The sequence below is a fragment of the Anomaloglossus baeobatrachus genome, chromosome 10, assembly GCF_048569485.1.
Source record: "Anomaloglossus baeobatrachus isolate aAnoBae1 chromosome 10, aAnoBae1.hap1, whole genome shotgun sequence".
NCBI lineage: Eukaryota > Metazoa > Chordata > Amphibia > Anura > Aromobatidae > Anomaloglossus > Anomaloglossus baeobatrachus.
Window position 1 is genome coordinate 185,284,848 of NC_134362.1, and position 20,648 is coordinate 185,305,495.

At 42.1% G+C, this 20,648-nt stretch overlaps 2 protein-coding genes across 6 annotated transcripts in view; both read right to left on the minus strand.

The window, feature by feature from the left end:
- PABPN1L (PABPN1 like, cytoplasmic) overlaps positions 1-18,302 on the minus strand; it is a 33,794-nt gene extending 15,492 nt beyond the window's left edge. The window contains exon 1 of one of the 3 annotated variants that reach the window (XM_075325936.1): positions 18,219-18,302. Coding sequence is in view for 2 of the 3 variants with exons in the window: in XM_075325934.1 (XP_075182049.1) it covers positions 1,451-1,493 (43 nt within the window). In the remaining variant the exon portion in view is untranslated. Of the gene's footprint in view, positions 1-5; positions 43-1,450; positions 1,557-18,218 lie in introns of those variants that run through there. The other 2 variants (XM_075325934.1, XM_075325935.1) reach the window with 2 other exon arrangements.
- CBFA2T3 (CBFA2/RUNX1 partner transcriptional co-repressor 3) overlaps positions 1-20,648 on the minus strand; it is a 73,620-nt gene that overhangs the window by 373 nt on the left and 52,599 nt on the right. The window contains exons 8-11 of one of the 3 annotated variants that reach the window (XM_075325931.1): positions 19,213-19,417; positions 19,061-19,129; positions 18,219-18,409; positions 8,214-16,863 (exon numbers count right to left, since the gene is read on the minus strand). In XM_075325931.1, coding sequence (XP_075182046.1) covers positions 16,606-16,863; positions 18,219-18,409; positions 19,061-19,129; positions 19,213-19,417 — 723 coding nt within the window. In that variant the 3' untranslated portion in view covers positions 8,214-16,605. Of the gene's footprint in view, positions 1-8,213; positions 16,864-18,218; positions 18,450-19,060; positions 19,130-19,212; positions 19,418-20,648 lie in introns of those variants that run through there. The other 2 variants (XM_075325932.1, XM_075325933.1) reach the window with 2 other exon arrangements.

The following is a 20,648-nucleotide window of genomic DNA, read 5'->3' on the forward strand; positions in this document are numbered from 1 at the left end:
TTTACCTGTGTGTATCATGACACTCACACCAAGACTTCTGCAGAAAGCTGCATGATTGCAAAGAGGAGATGGATGTGCCTAATGCAGCCGCCCTCATATTGCCTACACTTATCCCACCCTTTCAGGCCCAGGAGATAAGCCTAATACTAAGCACAAAGGACCTATGGACGCCCTGCCGGCAGTGTACAGGTTAATAGGACAGGTGCACATATGATTGGGAGGACTGAAATTAAAGGGGATGATGATACACAGGCTAGTGCAATGGAAAATTTAGGCAGTTGCCCATAGCAACAAAGGCTACTTTCACACATCAGGTTTTTGCCTTCAGGCACAGTCCGGCTAAAAAAACGGATGTGACAGACCCGTCGCATCTGTTTTTTCAATCCGTTTCTTCCGTTTTTTGGCGGATCCATTGTGATACTGAGCATGCTCAGTTTAAAAAAGCACAACCTGTCACTGTATTGCATTTTTTGTCGTATTACGACGGATCCGGCGCCCATAGACTTCCATCACACCGGACGGCGCCGAATCCGTTGGTGTCCATTTTTTAAGTTTTTCAACAAAACACTTTACTTTTTTAGTTTTTTATTTTTTTCTTCAGGCACAAACCGGATTGTGCCTGATGCTACGGATCCGTCACAAATTGTAAAAAAACTGATGTGACGGATCAGGCAAAAAAACGGACCAGTCTCATTTTTCCCGTTCCGGCGAGAGATTTGGTTTTTTTTTCCCATTCCAGAAGTAAATTAAGATATGTTCTGGGCATGCCCAGAAACAAAAAAAGGATCAGTCACCTGATTCCGTTTATTTTACAGATGGTGATGGATCCGGAGCCCATAGGCAACCATTATAAAAAAACGGACAGCGCCGTATCCGACAAAATCCGATTTTTTTGCCGGACACAAAAAACGTTGCATTGTGCGTTCCTTCCGGCGGCCGCACAGACACATTTCGCCGGATTCGGCGCACGCCGGATCAAAACGCAAGCCCATGCGTGCGGCACAATCCAGCTCAAACACAACACTATGAGGATAAAAATTAATCCGGCGCCGGATCCGTTTTTTCCAAAAAACGCCGGATTGCGCATGATGACAAAAAGTGATGTGTGAAAGAGGCCGCACAGACACATTTTGCCGGAACCGGCGCATGCCGGATGAAACGCAACACCATGCGGCACAATCCGGCGCTAATACAAGACTATGTGGAAAAAAACGGATCCGGCACCGGATTTGTTTTATCCGTTTTTCGCCGGATTGTGCCTGATGCCAAAAAACTGATGTGTGAAAGCACCCAAAGCAAGCGCAAAACTTTAATTTCCCTTAATCTCATCAATGCTGTAGAGTTGGTTGCTATAGGCATGTTCATAGCAACAGGTGCAGTTACAACTCCTAGGTAGGCTGGAGGACCTTGTAGGCCTTATGTATAAAGTCATGTAGCCTGGTAGACATACAGTATATAGTGTTGATTTCGGGTTGCATCCATACTACGCACATTAATCTTATACCCAAAGCAACCTATCAGAACTTAGCTTTCACTTTCTCTATTGCGCTGGATAATTGAATGTGGTTTGGTTGCTATAGGTAACAAGGGGGCCATATTCCTTCGGACAGTTTGCCCCTTCAAAAAAGAGGTGTATATCATATTTTACACAATTTTCAGCTTCTTTTTTTGCTTTTCAGATGATATTTTCCTCAATGTTCATGTTCACACTGGTTATTTTTTCAACAGTTCAAAAAAAAATGTTTCAAGCCGAAACGGCTTCAGAAAAAGCTCCTTTATGGGGGCAGTTTTATGAACCAATTTTGGAAGAGTTTTTTTGCCTAAGGATTTTTTTATACATATATTTTTTGCAGTTTTTTTTTTAATTAAAGTTTTATTTATTATAACTTTTTTCAACAAAAATTAACATCATCTCAGAAATAAAACATCGATTATGAAATTTTTGCAGCTTTTTTTTACTGGACAGTGTCTACTTTGGAGAGGTTTTCTGTAGGATCCTCTTCAAAGAAGTGACATGAACTTTATATTTTCCGCCCAGAAATTTCAGGAGGTAAAAAACCTCATATGGACAGCTAAGTGGATTTCCCATAGCAATTAATTGGAATAGGAGTTTTTGAAGAGTTTTCTGAGGGGCATTTTACACTCAAAAAAACTCCTGAAAACAAATCCCAGTGTGAACATATTCTTATGGATCAGTTTTCATCAGCATTTTGGATCAGATTTTCCAACAGTGTTTCATCAGTTTTTCTTGTATGCAAAAAAAATAACGATCCACACAAGGTCCCATGACGATTCCAGCTCTGCTACATCTGAAGTGACAGCGGGCGGCCATACAACGTGACTGCCCGCTGTGAGCGCCAGAGTACAGTTCCACTTGCGCATGGCTTCCGATGCGAGAGCATCGGAAGAGATCTGCTAATGACCCTCTGCTGAGAGCGTCACCCGAGGTTCATGTGACTGTGATCCCATCTTTCGATCGTATCACAGCTACGGAGAAGAGGGAGGGACCACTTTCTCCCCATCTCCTCCGCTGTATGTTTCTGTGTACATCGCAATGTGGTCGGATGACATGCAAGTGTAATGCGATGTTTCACACATTCCCATAGACTTGTATGGGGCGGTGTGAGACGAGAATCGCTGCCAAGCGCAGCATACTGTGATTCATTTTTCCGGACAATATGGCATGAGAAATCAATTGCAGATGGACTGCCCCATAGTTTTGCACTGGTGCAAGTGCAGTTCGATGTTTTATCAGATTGTACTCGTCCGTTCAAAATTTGAGTGGAACTGTACCCTTACCATCAGATTTTCTTGTATGCTAAAAAAATAAAATGATCCCATGACTATTCCAGCTTTGCTACATCTGAAGTGACAGCGGGCGGTCATAGAACGTGACCGCCCGCTGTGAGCTTCTGGCAGAGACTGAGCCATTCGATTGAAGTTTCTTAACACTTTTCTAATGACATGGATAGTATTCAGTGTGAAATGTGAATTTGACACCAACCCATAGGCTTAAATGTGAGAATTTGGTCCATGATTTGAATAAAATTCTCATTTCTAATTTTTTTTTTGTTTTGCAACACTCAAAAAATTTCAGACATGTGAACAGCTCCATAGATATTAACGGGTCCAATTTGTGAAAATCAGAACATTTGAATGAACACTCAGGCTAATTTCAGTCCAAATTGTCTGTTTTGCATCCCCAATAATAAAAGTTGACTTTTCATCCGTATTCTCATCCGTTTTTATACTTCAACAATAAAAAAACAGGCTACAGTTTTCTGACCAAATGGACCTATCCAAACGTTACGTAATCTGTAGAGCAAACTTTACCTATAAAGTAATGAACTACTATGGAGCCATGCATGTCTTTATTGTGAAAGTGGCCTGTACAGTAGTGTACAGTATGTTTGTATAGCAAAAAAAAAGTACTTGTTTAGTACATACCCATAACTTCACTAATACATTTTCTATGGATTTTTTAAAAAAATATAAACTCAATATTTCATCAAATTGGTGCTGCTCCGCTGATTCCGAATCAGTTTTTCTTTTTTTTCTAGCCCCTCCTATCCAGAGTTAAGCCCCCCCCAGAAATTAAAATGCTAATTTTCCCTTTAGCCAACTGGGCGTATACTAAAAAAACTTCTCTGTGAGTGTTTGATTTTCCTCCTCTAATGCTGGCCAATCAAACACAGCTCCGCCTACAGTAAAGTTCTGTGGTAAACGCCCAGTTGGCTGAAGGAAAAATTTCCTTCCTTCTAACTGTGGGGACATAACTTTGGAATGGAGGGGCACAGAGGAAAAAGGAAAACTGTTCCTGAATCAGCGGAGCAAGGGCAATCGGAGGAATTTCTGATTTGATGTTAAACGGGTTGTCCACTATTTTTACTTTGATGGCCTATCCTTAGGATAGGTCATCAATGTCTGATCGGTTGTGGTCTGACCCATGGCACCCCCACTGATCAGCTGATCTCGGTGCCAGCGGCGGCAGAAGGCAGCCAGAAATGCTCAATAACGGAGCTGCTCCGTGTTCTGCTGGGTACTGCACATCATTAAATCAATAGGAGGCGAAGGTGCAGTACCACCCGCGAACACAATCAGTTGAAGGGACAGCTCCGGAACGGAGCATTTCAAGCACCTGCTGCTGCAGCCGGTACCTAGGTCAGCTGATCGGCCGAGGTGCCTGGTAGCAGACCCCAGCCGATCAGACATTGATGACCTATCCTCAAGATAGACCATCAAAGTAAAAGTAGAGGACAACCCCTTTAAGAAAAACAAATACAGCTAAGGGTCCACCTTAATAGCGGCAAGAGATGTTTTTGGTAATCGGGTTCCACATATGTTAGCTATGTTTATAATGCAGAGATCAGAATCAGTAAGAAGACATGTTGTCACCAGAAACTCTCAGTAGTGCAGCCTCAGGCTTCGGGCCTATAACTTCAGATGATCATATCTCCGGATAGCAGCAATATATTAAAAAACAGTTTTCACATTTGTGTAGTTAAAAAAAGGGCCTTTTATCTAATCTGTGTGAACGATGACTTGTGTTATTATACCGAAATGAGAAAACAAACTAGTCTCCATAGTAAAGTTTCCTTTATGACACGTAAACTGATCACAGAACAGACATTGATCTGAATGAATGATTACAGCGGTCACAGATCAGACATACAACACATTGAGATACCAGCATGCAAAGATACGCAGCTCTGTGTCTGCCGGGGCCACAGGGGGCCCCCAGCCTTTCCCATCATGAATGCATGTCCCCAGTTCTGCCTTCCAGCATCATTTTGTCCCCTATGTACCAATATCCGTCCTCACCCTTGTAGGATTAAATTGCTCATAAACATTGCCTCCATGATGGGTATAATAAAAGTCAAGATTTTATTCTCTTTAACCCTCCTCCACTACTATCTCCCATTGGGTACGTAATGCTATTTTCAATATCTCCCAATATAATTACAGACTCCCATACCAGTTTGCGCCGTTTTATTAAAAAAAAAAAATTGCATGGGGCCATGTTCAATTTTTAGATGTACACGTGACAATCCCATTGTACATTTTTAATATTTTTCATGCATTTTCTTCCCTCTTTTAGGAATCAGCTGGTGCTTGGAAAAGTTTGGTTGTCAAGTTTTGCGCCCATTCTCCGCCTAGAGGACACAGCAGGTATTACACTTCATTATAAACGACATGATTCACGGAAAAATAAAACCTAGTTTTACTGTTTCTTCCTTTAAAAAAATTTTTTTCTTCATATTATCTATTTGGTCTATGGTTTAATAATAGGTACCGTAACAATGATATATCATCTTTAATAGGCAATGAATCCACTGTTCCGTTGACCAATGCTAAAATAAATAAAGCTTAATCATTGTATAATATATTTCTTAATCATTTCAGGTTCTCTGATTGCTGTCAGTGAATGAAAATGTACTTAGTTGAAAATCACACCTATTCATGACACTGTTGGGTGGCTTTGATACATGCATCTTATCTAAATATGTCCAAAATATGAGCTAAATAACATAGTCTTATATTGGATTTTATTTCTCTTAGGCCGGGTTCCCACAATCTGGATTAGTAGCGTTTTTTTATACAAAGCTCCAAATCCCCTGCATAGAAAGTGAAATAAATTATATTATCTTGGCTGCCACCAGAGGGAGCTCAGGAGCCTACTGCAGACTGTTTTATCATTGAGTTCAATGTACATACAGTATGCAGTTTGCCCCACCTAGTGGTGGGAGCAGCTAATTGAAATTTTATACTTTAATGATTCAGACTTTACTAACATTTGCAGTCTGAATCCATAAATTGGATTAAAATGCTCAAAAAATAAGCAGCACATTTGTTCTAAAATTGAAATCTATGTAGATTTGTGCCACAATTTGTGCCATTTTGAAATTAATATTAATTGAACATGGTTATTCTTCACCCTGGGATTCAGAACTCTGTATCAGAAATTCAAAGCCGTGGCTGCTGTAGAGATACATGAAGACAGTGATCGGCTCCAACTTTTGGGCATGGGGCCGGCACTTCAAGGCCTCATTCAGACCATGTGTTTGATATACATGTTCAAGCTTTTCTTTACCAATATTACCCATTATAGTCCTTGAGGTTGCTTACATGTCTATTTTCAAAAACGAAAAAAGTTTAAAAAAAAATGATGACGTCTGTTTTTGATGTGAGTCATGGATCATTGAAATCAATGGCTCCAAGCAAAAAAACCCCAAAAAAAACAGCATCAGCAAGAAATCCGAGGAATGAATGTTCTTCATTTAGACCATGTTTTTGATGTACACGTGTAATCTGTATTTTTTTTTTTACTGATAGTACCCATTATAGTCCATGGGCTGCTTACATGTATTTTATATGTATTTATGTAAATCAATGGTTCCATGCAAAAAAAAAAAACAGCGTCAGCAAGTCATCCGAGAAGTCAATGGGCTTCATTCAAACCATGTTTTTGATGCACATGCTCAATAACCATTATAGTCTATGTGGCTGCTTATATGTCTGCCTGGAAAAAAAAATTGTGATGTCTGTTTTGCAATATGAGTCAAGGATCATTGAAATCAATAGCTCCGTGCAAAAAAAACGAACAGCGTCATCAAGTCATCCGAGTAGCAAATGTGCCTCTTTCAGACCATATTTTTTATGTACATGTTCAATACCCATTATAGTCAATGTAGCTGCTTATATGTCTGTCTGGAAAAGAAAAAAAAAATGGTGACATCTATTTTTGTTACGAGTCATGGATCATTGAAATCAATGGCTCTGTGCAAAAACAATCAAACAGCGTCATCACGTCATCCGAGTAATGAATGGATAGGAAAGGCTTTTACATATTTTCTTGCATAAAAGAATAAAAAAAGGGATGAAAAACTAATCTGTCACATTGATGATCTGGACATGAAGACATGAATAGGGCAGGTGTAAACAATATAATTTCCGTTCACTGAAAGCAAGCAGAGATCTTGAAACTAGTGCGAAAAAATAAAATAAAAATAATATAAATAAGTCCAGTATATATATATATATATATATATATATATATATATATATATATATATGAATATTTATTTTTTTGCACTAGTTTCATATATATTTATATATATATATATATATATATATATGAACATTTTTTTTTTTTTTGCACTAGTTTCATATATATATATGTCAAAAAAATAAGGGAACACTTAAGCTATGTGTGCACGCTGCGTATTTATCACTGATTTTACCGTGGATTTGCAGCGGATTTGCTGCAGAAAATGTGTCTAACATTTCTGCAGTCATTCCACAGCAAAACCTATGGGTATTAAAAAATGCTGTGTGCACACTGCGTTTTTTTATACCTGCAGATTTCCCCACCGGAATTTCCGCTGCAGAATTAATGCAGAATTAAAGTGCATGTCACTTCTTTTTCGCAGGTACCTGAGTTTTTTGCCATAGATAATGGTACAAATCCGCAGGGACCAACCTGCGGAAAAACCGTGGCAAATCCGCACCAAATTTCAGTAAAACCTCATGCAGATTTCGTTGTGGTTTTGGTGCGTTTTTTTACAGCAGGTGCGGGATTCTTTCAGAGGGACCGGATTTTCCTTGAGAAAAAGTCAATTTCTAGTGTGCACATTGCCTAATACAAGGATGTTGTATTTTGGTGTTCCCTTATTTTTTTGAGCAAAACATATATATATATATATATATATATATATATATATATATATGTATATATATATATATTAATATTATTGTGTGTATATGATATATATTGATATATTATGCGTGTGCGTGTATGTATGTATATATATAAATATATATATATAAATAAATATAAATATATATAAAAACATACACACTAATATATCTATATATATTATTGTGTGTGTATATGATATATAGAAATAGATATACTATTATGTGTGTGTATGTATATATATATAGATATAGATATGTAAAATATATATATATATATATATATATATATATAGATATATACATATACACTAATATATATATATATTTATATATACACACGCACACAATAATATATATTTATATATATATATAAATATATATTATTGTGTGTGTATATATAAATATATATATATATTAGTGTATATGTATATATCTATATATATTACATATCTATATCTATATATATATATACACATACACACACACATAATAGTATATCTATTTCTATATATCGTATACACACACAATAATATGTATATAGATATATTAGAATATATATATACACATGTCCCTTAAGTTATAACATATAATAATTAAGCTTTATTTACATGAATCCGCATTAAAAAAAAACCTTTTTTGAAGATACTTTGGCAGGGAAAGAAATAAAAATAAATGAACAGAAAACACAGTAATGAAATAATTTATAACAGAACTATTACAACATGTAAATTCGGAACGACCCGGATTATTTGGATTCAGGGCTGAGGCTTAGAAATGACGGCTCGGGGCTCTTGGAGGTTGGCAGTGTGACGGGGTTTTTCGGGTATACTGTATATGTGGAGGCCAAAGCAGAAGATATAAGAATGAATGATAGAGAGCTGCCATCTTTTTAAAGCTACGACCTCTCGGAGTCAATGACAAGCCTCAGACGGTGAGGTCCTTGTTAACTGATCCTTGGGACATTGTTTTTTTTTTTTCTTAAATTTAAAGCTGCTTTTTTTTTTTTTAAATGTTTTTTTTTTCTTTTTTTTTTTCAGTCTGCACTGCCCAAGTCCGTTTTCCACGATGACATTTTGGTTAAAGCGTGAAGCTTGGTGACCACGTAGGGTTGTGAACGTAAGAGGTAGTGCAAGAGAATTAAGAAGGGCAGTAATCCACGCTGAGATTGAAAGTCCGGCTGTTCAGATCTCCTCAAATCCACCTTAAATATGGCCCCCGTGCAGAGGCAAGTGCATTGGATATGGATTACGGAAAAAAACAAAACAAAACTGGAAGTGCGGGAAAAACATGGAAATGAACAGAAAAGGAGCCGTCGGGTGAGACGACCTCAAGAACAGCTGCATGAAACAAGAAGGATACCACCTTAAAAAAATGGCGGATCATACATACAGTAAGGATTAGAGAAGCGGTAAGGATACAGCGTCTCGCTGCTATAAATACGCACACACACATCAAATATTTTATATATTACTTTTCATAAGATGTATAAAAAAATAAAAGTCCTTCATATCTGAATAATGTAAAGAGCTGGATGCACAGCAACACGGGGGGTGGTGCATTTAAAGGAAAACTATCATATATGGTACATATCAAAACACATTACTTATCGTCCTAATCCACGATAATCCTCAGGATATTATCTAATATTAATGTTTCACCCTCCAAAATGGCTGGTAACAGGTTTTCCTTTGACGTCTAAGTGCAATTCTGCAATGCGGCCAGCAGGTGTCACTATAGGTAGTAAAATTGAATTGTTTTGCGCCAATTTTTTTTTTTTCTTGGCACGTCAGTTTTGATCAATTTGGATTTTTTTCTTTTTTTTACAATTTGATGCCTGAGTTATGAATGGCGGAAAAATTTGAAAAAATTAACAAATTGATAAAAAAAAAATCAGAGAGAGATCTGCTATATCCGTAAAATAAAAATTAAATTTGGCACAAATAATGACCCATACTAAAAAGTGACTTTAAAAAATTCCTCTTATGATAAATTCTCCCCCTTCTCCAGTGAGTGACTTGTACAACTACAACTCTCAGCATGCTCAGGTTGCAGACCACTGCTCTCCGCAGTATATACTGTACTTCTGATGATGACAATATATATTATTGAAGTTAATTAATTATTTTGATAGTTTTTATTAAATGCCATTGCAGTCGTATGCGGGGGATGGGACAAATAATTGATTTTAATGCTTTCTCTAAGCTCTGCAGAAATCCAGTAAATGCCGGGACTTATACTGGTGGTTTAAATACTGCTTCACTGGTGCTCACCCATGTACAGCGAGCCATGTTATTCAACTATATTCTGACTTCCAGGGACTTTTTGGAAATTTTTAGACTGAGGAAATGCCTATTATTATTAGTGATGAGCGGGCACTACCATGCTCAGTACTTGTAACTAGTGATGAGTGGGCACTACTATGCTCAGTACTTGTAACTAGTGATGAGTGGGCACTACTATGCTCAGTACTTGTAACTAGTGATGAGTGGGTACTACCATGCTCAGTACTTGTAACTAGTGATGAGTGGGCACTACTATGCTCAGTACTTGTAACTAGTGATGAGCGGGCACTACCATGCTCAGTACTTGTAACTAGTGATGAGTGGGCACTACTATGCTCAGTACTTGTAACTACTGATGAGTGGGCACTACCATGCTCGGGTGCTCTGTACTCGTAACTAGTGATGAGCGGGCACTACCATGCTCAGGTGCTCAGTACTTGTAACTAGTGATGAGCGGGCACTACCATGCTCGGGTGCTCAGTACTCGTAACTAGTGATGAGCGGGCACTACCATGCTCGGGTGCTCAGTACTTGTAACTAGTGATGAGCGGGCACTACCATGCTCGGGTGCTCAGTACTGGTAACTAGTGATGAGCGGGCATTACCATGCTCGGGTGCTCAATACTTGTAACTAGTGATGAGTGGGCACTACCATGCTCGGGTGCTCAGTACTCGTAACTAGTGATGAGCAGGCACTACCATGCTCGGGTGCTCAGTACTCGTAACTAGTGATGAGCGGGCACTACTGCTCGGGTGCTCAGTACTGGTAACTAGTGATGAGCGGGCATTACCATGCTCGGGTGCTCGGTACTGGTAACTAGTGATGAGCGGGCATTACCATGCTCGGGTGCTCAGTACTCGTAACTAGTGATGAGCGGGCACTACCATGCTCGGGTGCTCAGTACTGGTAACTAGTGATGAGTGGGCATTACCATGCTCGGGTGCTCAATACTTGTAACTAGTGATGAGTGGGCACTACCATGCTCGGGTGCTCAGTACTCGTAACTAGTGATGAACAGGCACTACCATGCTCGGGTGCTCAGTACTCGTAACTAGTGATGAGCGGGCACTACCATGCTCGGGTGCTCAGTACTGGTAACTAGTGATGAGTGGGCACTACCATGCTCGGGTTTCAGATAATCGTAACATGCTAGTGCTCGCTCATCACTATTTATTATCCCTTGTGCTCTTGGTTATAGGACTGGGCTATAGATTGGAGTTGTAATGTACAGAGCAGTGAGCAGATATAGGCCACAATACCTCCATATACTAGTGGATGCCTTATCTTAAGTGCTGCGTGGAGGAGGGGAGGTTAAAGGCTAATGAGCCTATGGGTAATGAGCTTATATTGGGCTTCTCTGTACTATAGTGATCCTTAAATGAACTCTGCTATGGCCATTTTTCACGCCTCTGATATTCACGGTCCCAATACAGGCCGCAGTGTCTGGGCCGGTCCCAAATCCCCAAGCCCAAACTCAACAACCCCTCATTTATGACTATGAAGCCTCTGAGATCAGGTCACGAGACCCACGGCCTTTACTCAGGCAGGGAATATGACAAGGGCTGGGGCTCAAAAGGAGTGGAAAAATGTGGTAAAACCCCATAGCATTTCCCAGGATGCTAATATGAAATGTAAAAAAGGGGATATTAAAAAACTAAAAAGTATAAAAACATAAGAATTACTCATATTTTAACCCCCCAAAACTCTGATGACATCACTGCCGCCAATCACTAGCCTTAAGGGGGTATTCCCATCTCCAGGATCCTATCCGAATATGTAGTAGGCATAAAAATAATAATATTAGCAAATACCTCCAGAGAAATGTAGTATAGTTCTCCTGATAAGCTACGTCTCTTACCTCATGTGCAGGGCATTGCAGTTTTGGTATCCATGGTTACAACCACAAGCAACTACCTGTCACTATATGAGTGATCATAACCATGGACTTCTAAGCTGCAATGCCCTGCACATGAGGTAAGAGACATGGCTATATCAGGAGAACTATACTACATTTCTAATTGGATACCTAAACTGCAATGCCCTGCACATGAGGTAAGAGACATGGCTATATCAGGAGATGCTATTATTATTATTATTATTATTATTATTATTCCTACTACATATTGGGATAGGATGTTGGAGATTGGAGTACCCCTATGAGTTGAGCACATGTAACTGTATATGCATGAAGTCATCCCCTATAGATCACCAGAGCCAATGAGGTTATCATCCTTATTGGCCCTGGTGGTTTGCAGGGGATGACGTCACACACATACTAGGATGCTTTTTTGCAAAGTTTACAAGATTATAGTCCATTGAAGTCAATGGGAACCAACCATTACAGTCAATTTAACAGGTTGAGCCAGTATTTACTAGCATTGTATACTATTTGGCTGGAGCCTAAGAAATGGCTTTTGCCAACCATGTGTCTGCCTGCACATTGGACTCATTTTTTTTGCTAATTGTACAACTGCTTCATGGTCCTAATATTTAGCGACTTAAACTAAAACTAGCTCAGTGGTCTGCAAGCTGTGGGTACCCCTCTGCTATAACTCCCAGCAAAACATATAAAGGATTGCCTTTAGTTGCAGTCTCACAGCAAGTACAGATCCCTGTGCAGAGATCTGTATAAAGGATTGCCTTTAGTTGTAATCTCACAGCAAGAACAGATCCTTGTGCAGAGATCTGTATAAAGGATTGCCTTTAGTTGTAATCTCACAGCAAGTACAGATCCCTGTGCAGTGATCTGTATAAAGATTTGCGTTTAGTTGTAGTCTCACAGCAAGAACAGATCCCTGTGCAGAGATCCGCATAAAGGATTGACTGGAGTTGTAGTCTCACAGCACGTACAGATCCCTATGCAGAGATCCGTATAAAGGATTGACTGGAGTTGTAGTCTCACAGCAAGTACAGATAAAGGATTGACTGGATTTGTAGTCTCACAGCACGTACAGATCCCTATGCAGAGATCCGTATAAAGGATTGACTGGATTTGTAGTCTCACAGCAAGTACAGATCCCTGTGCAGAGATCCGCATAAAGGATTGACTGGAGTAGTAGTCTCACAGCAAGTACAGATCCCTGTGCAGAGATCTGTATAAAGGATTGACTGGAGTTGTAGTCGCACAGCAAGTACAGATCCCTTTGCAGAGATCCGTATAAAGGATTGACTGGAGTTGTAGTCGCACAGCAAGTACAGATCCCTATGCAGAGATCCGCATAAAGGATTGACTGGAGTAGTAGTCTCACAGCAAGTACAGATCCCTATGCAGAGATCCGTATAAAGGATTGACTGGAGTTGTAGTCGCACAGCACGTACAGATCCCTATGCAGAGATCCGTATAAAGGATTGACTGGAGTTGTAGTCTCACAGCAAGTACAGATCCCTGTGCAGAGATCTGTATAAAGGATTGCCTTTAGTTGTAATCTCACAGCAAGTACAGATCCCTGTGCAGAGATCTGTATAAAGGATTGCCTTTAGTTGTAATCTCACAGCAAGTACAGATCCCTGTGCAGAGATCTGTATAAAGGTTTGCGTTTAGTTGTAGTCTCACAGCAAGTACAGATCCCTGTGCAGAGATCTGTATAAAGGATTGACTGGAGTTGTAGTCGCACAGCAAGTACAGATCCCTGTGCAGAGATCCGTATAAAGGATTACCTGGAGTTGTAGTCTCACAGCAAGTACAGATCCCTGTGCAGAGATCTGTATAAAGGATTGACTGGAGTTGTAGTCGCACAGCAAGTACAGATCCCTGTGCAGAGATCCTGCGAAGAGTAGGGAGATTTTTTTTTTTCCCGAGGGAGCATTACTTTTATGTCAGTGGAAGAAAACTGCCTCTCTAGTGACACCTGAAGGTGCAAACTAAAAAGCCAGAGAATTATATAGCTGGGGATGTGGACTGTCCTGCATGCAACTGGCAGCTGACAATGGAAAAATAGCACAATGGACAAATATGCAACATTCCAGGACTAGGAAGAAGGTCAATGATAATTTACCTACGGCTAAGAACTGTAATGGTGGTGCCATGCAAGGACCATTGCATAGGACTGTGGTACCATGCAAGGACCACCGCGTAGGACTGTGGTGCCATGCAAGGACCATCGCATAGGACTGTGGTGCCGAGCAAGGACCATCGCATAGGACTGTTGTGCCATGCAAGGACCATCGCATAGGACTGTTGTGCCATGCAAGGACCATTGCATAGGACTGTGGTGTCATGCAAGGACCATCGCATAGGACTGTGGTGCCATGCAAGGACCATCGCATAGGACTGTTGTGCCATGCAAGGACCATTGCATAGGACTGTGGTGTCATGCAAGGACCATCGCATAGGACTGTGGTGCCATGCAAGGACCATCGCATAGGACTGTGGTGCCGAGCAAGGACCATCGCATAGGACTGTTGTGCCATGCAAGGACCATTGCATAGGACTGTGGTGTCATGCAAAGACCATCGCATAGGACTGTAGTGCCATGCAAGGACCATCGCATAGGACTGTGGTACCATGCAAGGACCATCGCATAGGACTGTGGTGCCGAGCAAGGACCATCGCATAGGACTGTGGTGCCGAGCAAGGACCATCGCATAGGACTGTGGTGCCATGCAAGGACCATCGCATAGGACTGTGGTGTCATGCTAGGACCATCGCATAGGACTGTAGTGCCATGCAAGGACCATCGCATAGGACTGTGGTGCCATGCAAGGACCATCGCATAGGACTGTGGTGTCATGCTAGGACCATCGCATAGGACTGTAGTGCCATGCAAGGACCATCGCATAGGACTGTGGTGCCATGCAAGGACCATCGCATAGAACTGTTGTGCCATGCAAGGACCATCGCATAGGACTGGTGCCATGCAAGGACCATCGCATAGGACTGTGGTGCCATGCAAGGACCATCGCATAGGACTGTAATGCCACGCAAGGACCATTGCATAGGACTGTGGTGCCATGCAAGGACCATTGCATAGGACTGTGGTGCCATGCAAGGACCATCGCATAGGACTGTAATGCCACGCAAGGACCATCGCATAGGACTGTGGTGCCATGCAAGGACCTTTGTATAGGACTGTGGTACCATGCAAGGACCATCGCATAGGACTGTGGTGCCGAGCAAGGACCATCGCATAGGACTGTGGTGCCATGCAAGGACCATCGCATAGGACTACAGGTTGACAAAACAGTCATTAGATGAATTCTTATTGACAAAGCAAAAAGCCTTTTGGAAAGTAATGACATCACAGCCAGGTAAGTGGTCCAGAAGACCACCTTATGGGACTCCAGTCCAATGCACGGACTATCCGGGGGTCTCCGGGGGAGATCCGCGGACAGTCCGTGCATTGGACCATGACGCATGGATCTGTGAATGCGGCATAAATGGGAATACTTTGCTGTTCTCATACAGGAGAGGGGAAGCCCCCCATAAAATGTGTGCACCCCACCCGCGATCCTTAGCTTTTCCTATGCTACACGCACACTTGGGACAAGAACCTAATGAAACATTCTACGCACTGTTGGCTATTCACGAGCCGCCATGACACTCACACCCGGATTACACTTAGGTAGTTGCACGCTCCATAATGATAGTTTCCCTTTTTTTAGGGTGCAAATTTTGCCCCCTTGTGACAATATAGCGGTGACGGCGACGCCAGCTGCAATTGCTCGGAAAAGCTGTAATTTGGAGAATACGTCGAATCTACTTTTTAGGGTTGATCTCGTCTGTCCCCCGTATTTTCTTTTGTTTACACATATATAAATTTGCAGCTGACGTTCCGTCCATCAGTAGCCTCGCACTTTGTATATTGCACTCATGTCCCCTACGTGGGATTTTTTTTTTCTGTTTTGCTTTTATAAATAAAAAATAATAAAAAAAAAAACTGTACAATTTACCCCCCCCCCCAAATGTGGGCAAAAAAAAGTCTGTGATCCAGGATGGGAAAGGTCCTGGGTTCACGTCCCACCAGTCCCCCGAAATTGACGTGTTAGCTGCAACAATCCAATAAATATTCCATTTCAGTGATTCTCCACACTTTTGACACAGAGACGAGAAGAACTGGGGTGTAGCAAAAAGACGCGTATACACAAGATCTCAATGTCAGTCTGAACAGGACACGAAGACGTCTTTATTTTTTTTTAGGCGTCTTTTTCCTCCCTTTTCCGACGATCCAACACGAGAAAAAGTACGAGAGGATTGGAAGATCCGAGACGTCTCCGCAGGTGGCTCCTTTCGCCATGACGGACCAGGCTTTGGCAGGGCTGGTAATGTTTGGATAGGGTTTCTGTTTGGATAGGGTTTCATTTTTGGGATTTTCTTTATAAGAGGTGTTATTGGTGTCGGACATTTCTTGGCTGTCTAGCAAGGTAGTTTCATTTGTATATCTGTGTTATTTTTTATTTTTTTTTGGATTTCAATTAGGTTTAAAGCCAAAGATATGAGTGTAGTTTTAGGTAAAATAATTCCCGCACCCCATAAAGTTTGCCTCCTCTAAAAAAGGAAGGGTACGGCTTTTCAATTCCGTTCCATACTGACCGACCCGGAGGCAGAAGCAACAGGGACGTCTTCAAAGAATTGGAGAAGTGCCCCTGATGGGTGACTGGTCTGTTTTGCTGATGTTGTACCATCCGTTAGCGAGAAGCCGTATCAAGCAGGAGAGGTGTGGCAGGGGTCCCGGAGCGGGAGGCCGAACTGCTGGCGGTGGGGCTGGCAGCCGGTGTGGTTGGGTTAGTTGGCGCTGGCTGTGTGCTGGGTGGGTGGTGCAAGGATTGGCCGCAGACATGATGATGTTTCTCCCAGTCTTTGTGTTGGCAGAAGGAACCACAATATCGTGCCGTGTTGCAGCCGCTGCAGGTCTCGCTTGCTTTCCGGCCGCAATTCCAACAGCTCTGTGTGCATGAGACAAAAATAATTGAGAAATCACATCTGACCATTAAACCCCTTCACCCCTAGCAATTTTGCGATTTTTTTTTTTTTTGTTTTTGTTTTTTTGCTCCCCTTCTTCCGAGAGCTATAACTTTTGTTTATTTTTCCGTCAATCTAGCCATATGACTGCTTGTTTTTTTGCAGGCCGAGTTGTACTTTTAAATGAAACCATAAGTTTTACCATATAGTGTACAAAAAAATTCCAAGTGCGGAAAAATTGCAAAAAAAGTGATAGTTTTGAGGATATTTTATTCTTTGTGTTCACTATATGGTAAAACTGATTTGCCGGTGTGATGCCTCAGGTCAGTACGAGTTCTTGGATACCAAACATGTATAGGTTTACTTTTATCTAAGGGGTTAAAAAAAGTTTGTCCAAAAAAAGTGGCGCAAAATAAGTTTGTCAAATAAAAAGTGGCGCAACTGTTTGCGCCAGTTTCCGTGACCTGTAGCGTTCTCATTTTTTGGGATATGGGGCTCTGTGATGACTTTTCTTTGCGTCTCGAGCTGATATTTTTAATGGTACCATTTTTGCACAGATGCTACGTTTTGATCGCCTGTTATTGCATTTTGCGCATTGCAACAATTAAAAAACGTAATTTTGGCTTTTGGAATTTTTTTGTCGCTACGCCGTTTACCAATCAGATTAATTGATCTTATATTTTGATAGGTTGGGCATTTTGTAACACAACGATACCAAATATGTGTATATTTTTTTACCTTTTTAACCCTTTAATATTCAATGGGGTGAAAGAGGTGTGATTTGAACTTTTAGGTTTTTTTTTTTAATTTTTCAAAAAAATTTTTTTTTTATTTTACTAGTCCCCCTAGGGGGCTATAAGGATCAGCAGTCTAATCGCTGGTTCATTGCTCCTGGTCAGAGCTGCACAGCTCAGACCAGGAGAAGTGCTGCTCTCCTGTTACAGGCAGCGCTCTGCCAGCTGCAACAGGAATTGAGTCATGACAGCAACAGGAGTCATCACATGACAATGTGCTACCATGACAACCATCGTATCTCCGTGATCATGTCACGGGGCATCCGATAGCGGCGGATAAGTGTGCGATACCCGCTACGGTGTTTAAATTGCACTGTCACATTTTGACAAGGGGTTAACAGGCACGGGTTGATCGTGGATCCACCTGCGCCTGTGAGGCACACGTCTGCTGTGCAAATCAGCAGACGTGCGTGGATCACAACAGGCTCACCGCAGCAGACAGCGGTGATCAACCCCTTCATGATTTAGGAAGGACGTACCAGTAGGGGTTAAACCTCACCCATGATTGCAGTCTATGAAACCCCCAAAAAGCCCGATTATTCTACCTCATTTGAGTCTTCCTGCTGATTGATGACGGACACGGCATCCTCGGACGCTTGCCGCTTTGCTTCCGCCAAAGCTCGCTCCATCTTGGCCCTCTCTATTGTGATGAGGTCGTGGGCCTTGCGTTCCGCTTCGGACACAGCCTTCTGGAGCTCCGACATGGCCTGGCGTTTGACTTCGTTCACCGCCTCCTCTGTGCGGGCAGAGAGACAGCTCAGATGGGAAGATGAGTCCTGAGAGGTGGGGGGGACTCAGGTGTAGGAGGGGTTTAAACATTTAAGTATACAGCCTACAATACAACTTTTTATACATTTCATTATAGCACATTTTACTGACAAAGGCCACTTTACACAAAGTGCCTTCATCTCCGCCTCCATTTGCAGTCTATATATACAATGCAGAGCACACACAATGGAAAAATAGGATTGTGGGTGCAAACACGAACCACTGAGTCAATTTGAGATTCCCATCTCGTCCATTCATGATATATCCACAAGGTACATCATAAATATATAGACGAGGGTCCCGCCAGTACAAGGTGCCGTCATTGGTCACAATTCACATTCCTCTGTATAGGAAATGCCAACCAGATCTCTATTGACATTGGTGCCCCATTCTTAAGGTAGACACAGGTCTATTCATTCATGAAAATGAATGAAGCTGCGGTCGACTCCATTAGTGCCCAGTCTGAGAGGCCCGGCCTCCACCACTCAACATGATATTACCTATCCTGTTGACAACCCCTTTAAGAGTCCACATATGGGCTGCCAGTAAATTACAGACAATTAGTGACTCATTGCTTGCTTTTGCCCTCTCCCCGATGCCCACAGAGTTTATCGCTCACCTGCCTTTCTCCAGATCTCTTCTGGCATGTACCCGGCCGGCGTCCTATGTAGGAATTCCCTCGATGGTTCTGATAGGGGACAAAATTAGGGCTCGTAAGTGCACAAGGCCATAGAGTTTTCTGTGTGCCGCGACCAGTCCCTCGCTTCTTACCCGCTGGGGAGGACTCGGTGCTGGAGGAACTGCTCAGGTGTCTGGTCGGCTGAGCCACAGAGCTGACACTCTTCTTCAAGTCCTCTGCATCGCTGTAGCGGCGTATCCAGTGGTTAAGCTCCTCTCTGTCTGCTTCTTGGCAGCGGCGGAGGACGGTCAGTGAACGTCGTGTTTTTTCCACCATATCCATGATGCAGTTTAAGAGCTGGTAATAAAAAGTTATAGTCACCATGTCAGGCCTCCTTCACACGTCCGTGCTTCCGGCATTCACGATGTCCGTTATGATACGTTAAAATCAAATCAATGGGTCTGCGCACACGTCCCTGTTTTTTCATGGACATGTGTCTGTGTGGAACACATGCATCCGTTTTTCTCCGGTAGCACGGGTGTCATACGGACCACACACTGATGTGATCCGTGTGACACGTACCGGAGAAAACACGTGTCTTTGAAATAAAATTGAATTTTTATACTCACTTGTCTCCAGCGCTGCTGTCACTTCCTTCCGGGCCTGCTCATTATGCTCATGCATATTCACTGCACTGCAGACCCGGAAGCAGCAGCGCCCGAGCCAGCAGCGCCGTGGACAGGTGAATAAAAAGTTCCTACACTTCGTGTGCTATCACGGAGAACACGTGTAAAATCATGGCACACTGAGTGCCATACGCACCTTCAACATGGCCGTGCAAAACACGTGTGTGTTTCACAAACGTGTGAAGGGGGCCTTAAATGGAAAACAAGTTATCGTCTATCCATAGGGGACCCGTGTCAGTCGGTAGAACGGGGCAGTTTTATCTCGGTTGGAATGGATTGGCAGTGCGCATGCCCGACCCTTGCTCCATTCATTCTCCCTAGGGCTGCGCTTTTTCCGGTAGACCCCTAAAGGATGAATGGGGCAGTGCTCAGGCATAACTGGAATATAAATTTCCCATTTTGCTGATCGGTGTAGGTCCCCACGGTGATTAGTATGTTATAAGTTGTTCTTTCATATTTTATTTTGGACATTTATGTGGCACAGGTTGCTGCTGATAAGTCTTTGGCTTTACCCAGAAAAGGGCGACATACGATGATGAAACTTTCCATTTATTCCACATACTCTTCACTGATGTCACCACACTTCTTACATCGGTATTCCAAGTTCTGTAAGCCTAGCAAAAAGAGGGATTTCGGTTGTGCCTCAAACCAGGCATCCGTAGCAGCCATGGCATCAGAAATGGTGTGAAATTTGGTACCCTTGAGGTGTTTATTCAGGTTTGGAAACAGATGATAGTCGAAGGGAGCTAGATCTGGTGAATAAGGTGGGTGGTCAACCAGCTGGAAGCCCAGCTCTGCCAGTTTTGCCGTGGTCGCTTGTGCAGTGTGAGCGGAGGCGTTGTCTTGCAGGAACAGGATACCTTTGGACAGCTTGCCGCGCCTTTTGGCCTTCAAAGCTGCCT